The sequence below is a fragment of the Myotis davidii genome, unplaced genomic scaffold (assembly GCF_000327345.1).
Source record: "Myotis davidii unplaced genomic scaffold, ASM32734v1 scaffold2838, whole genome shotgun sequence".
Taxonomy (NCBI): domain Eukaryota; kingdom Metazoa; phylum Chordata; class Mammalia; order Chiroptera; family Vespertilionidae; genus Myotis; species Myotis davidii.
This window is the reverse complement of record NW_006289419.1, coordinates 21,681-22,677: the sequence shown is the minus strand read 5'-3', so window position 1 is coordinate 22,677 and position 997 is coordinate 21,681. Positions and strand designations below refer to the sequence as shown.

The window sequence follows — 997 nt, the reverse complement described above, 5'->3', positions numbered from 1 at the left end:
GACACTGACATGGGGGAGTTCCGTGCAGAGACTGAGCTGAGGCGACCCATCGCCGAGTTCTTCAACAGCCTGGAGGTCCTCCTGCAGCGGGAGCGGGCCCAGGTGGACAGGTTCTGCAGAGACAACTACAGGTTTTCTGAGGGATTCCTGGTGCAGAGGCAAAGTGAGTGAAGAGGGTGGGAGGGGTGGCGAAGGGGGAAGGGGTGTGCACACAGGGCTGTGAGGAGCACCCATGAGGGCGTCTGTGGGACCCTGAGGTCCTGTCCTGTGTAGGGCGTTTCCGGGGGTGCCCAGTCCTGTCCAGTCGGGGAAGGGTTTGGGGAGCAACGGGGAGGGAGGGAGGTGGAAGGTGGGAGGAGGGCGTTGGTCTGTCTTGGCCAAAGCCCCCCCTGACCCTGAGCCCTGGAATAGGGGTGCCAGGTGCACAAGCCTTTTCCTGGGCAGAGGGTCAGGCTGGGTGTGAGGGGCGGGGCCTCCAGGCACCTCTGGCCTCTCTGAGCTCCTTCCAGGTCTCAGTGTCTTGTTCCCCCCTCAGTGCCCTGTGTTTACAGAGGGGGTGATGGGGAGCCAGGGTCTGATTGTAATTGTGTTACTTAACACACTGATGTCACATCTACACAGGCTGAGAGCATTTAAGTAATCACATGTTAACTGTTTAGAGTTGAGACAATTTATCTCACATTGTATTTTGTTAAATATTTTTTCAATGTTGCCAAATACTCAGTTGAAATTTTTTTTTTAATTTTTAATTCATCCTTCACTGATTGCTAAGGTCCTTGAACTTTTTTTATGTACATGTTGGCTAATGGCTGTTCCTGCTCTAGGAATGGCCTATAGTCCATCATCCCTGCGGTCCGGGCCTTTTTCTCAGTGATTTTCCGGGTTCTCCAGGCAGCAAGAGGGACACTTTGCTAACATGGATTCAGCATTTTCTCCTGCTCGTGGCTTGTGTTTTCATTCTGTTTTATGACTTTCCATGTTAGGAATTTAAAGATTT

At 52.2% G+C, this 997-nt stretch overlaps 1 protein-coding gene across 1 annotated transcript in view; it reads left to right on the top strand.

Annotated features, from left to right (window-relative positions):
- Positions 1–9: 9 nt before the first annotated feature.
- Positions 10–997, top strand: part of LOC102760150 (H-2 class II histocompatibility antigen, E-S beta chain) — a 4,491-nt gene continuing 3,503 nt past the window's right edge. The window contains 1 exon segment of the mRNA XM_015562775.1: positions 10–150. Within this exon segment, the coding sequence (XP_015418261.1) occupies positions 10–150 (141 nt within the window).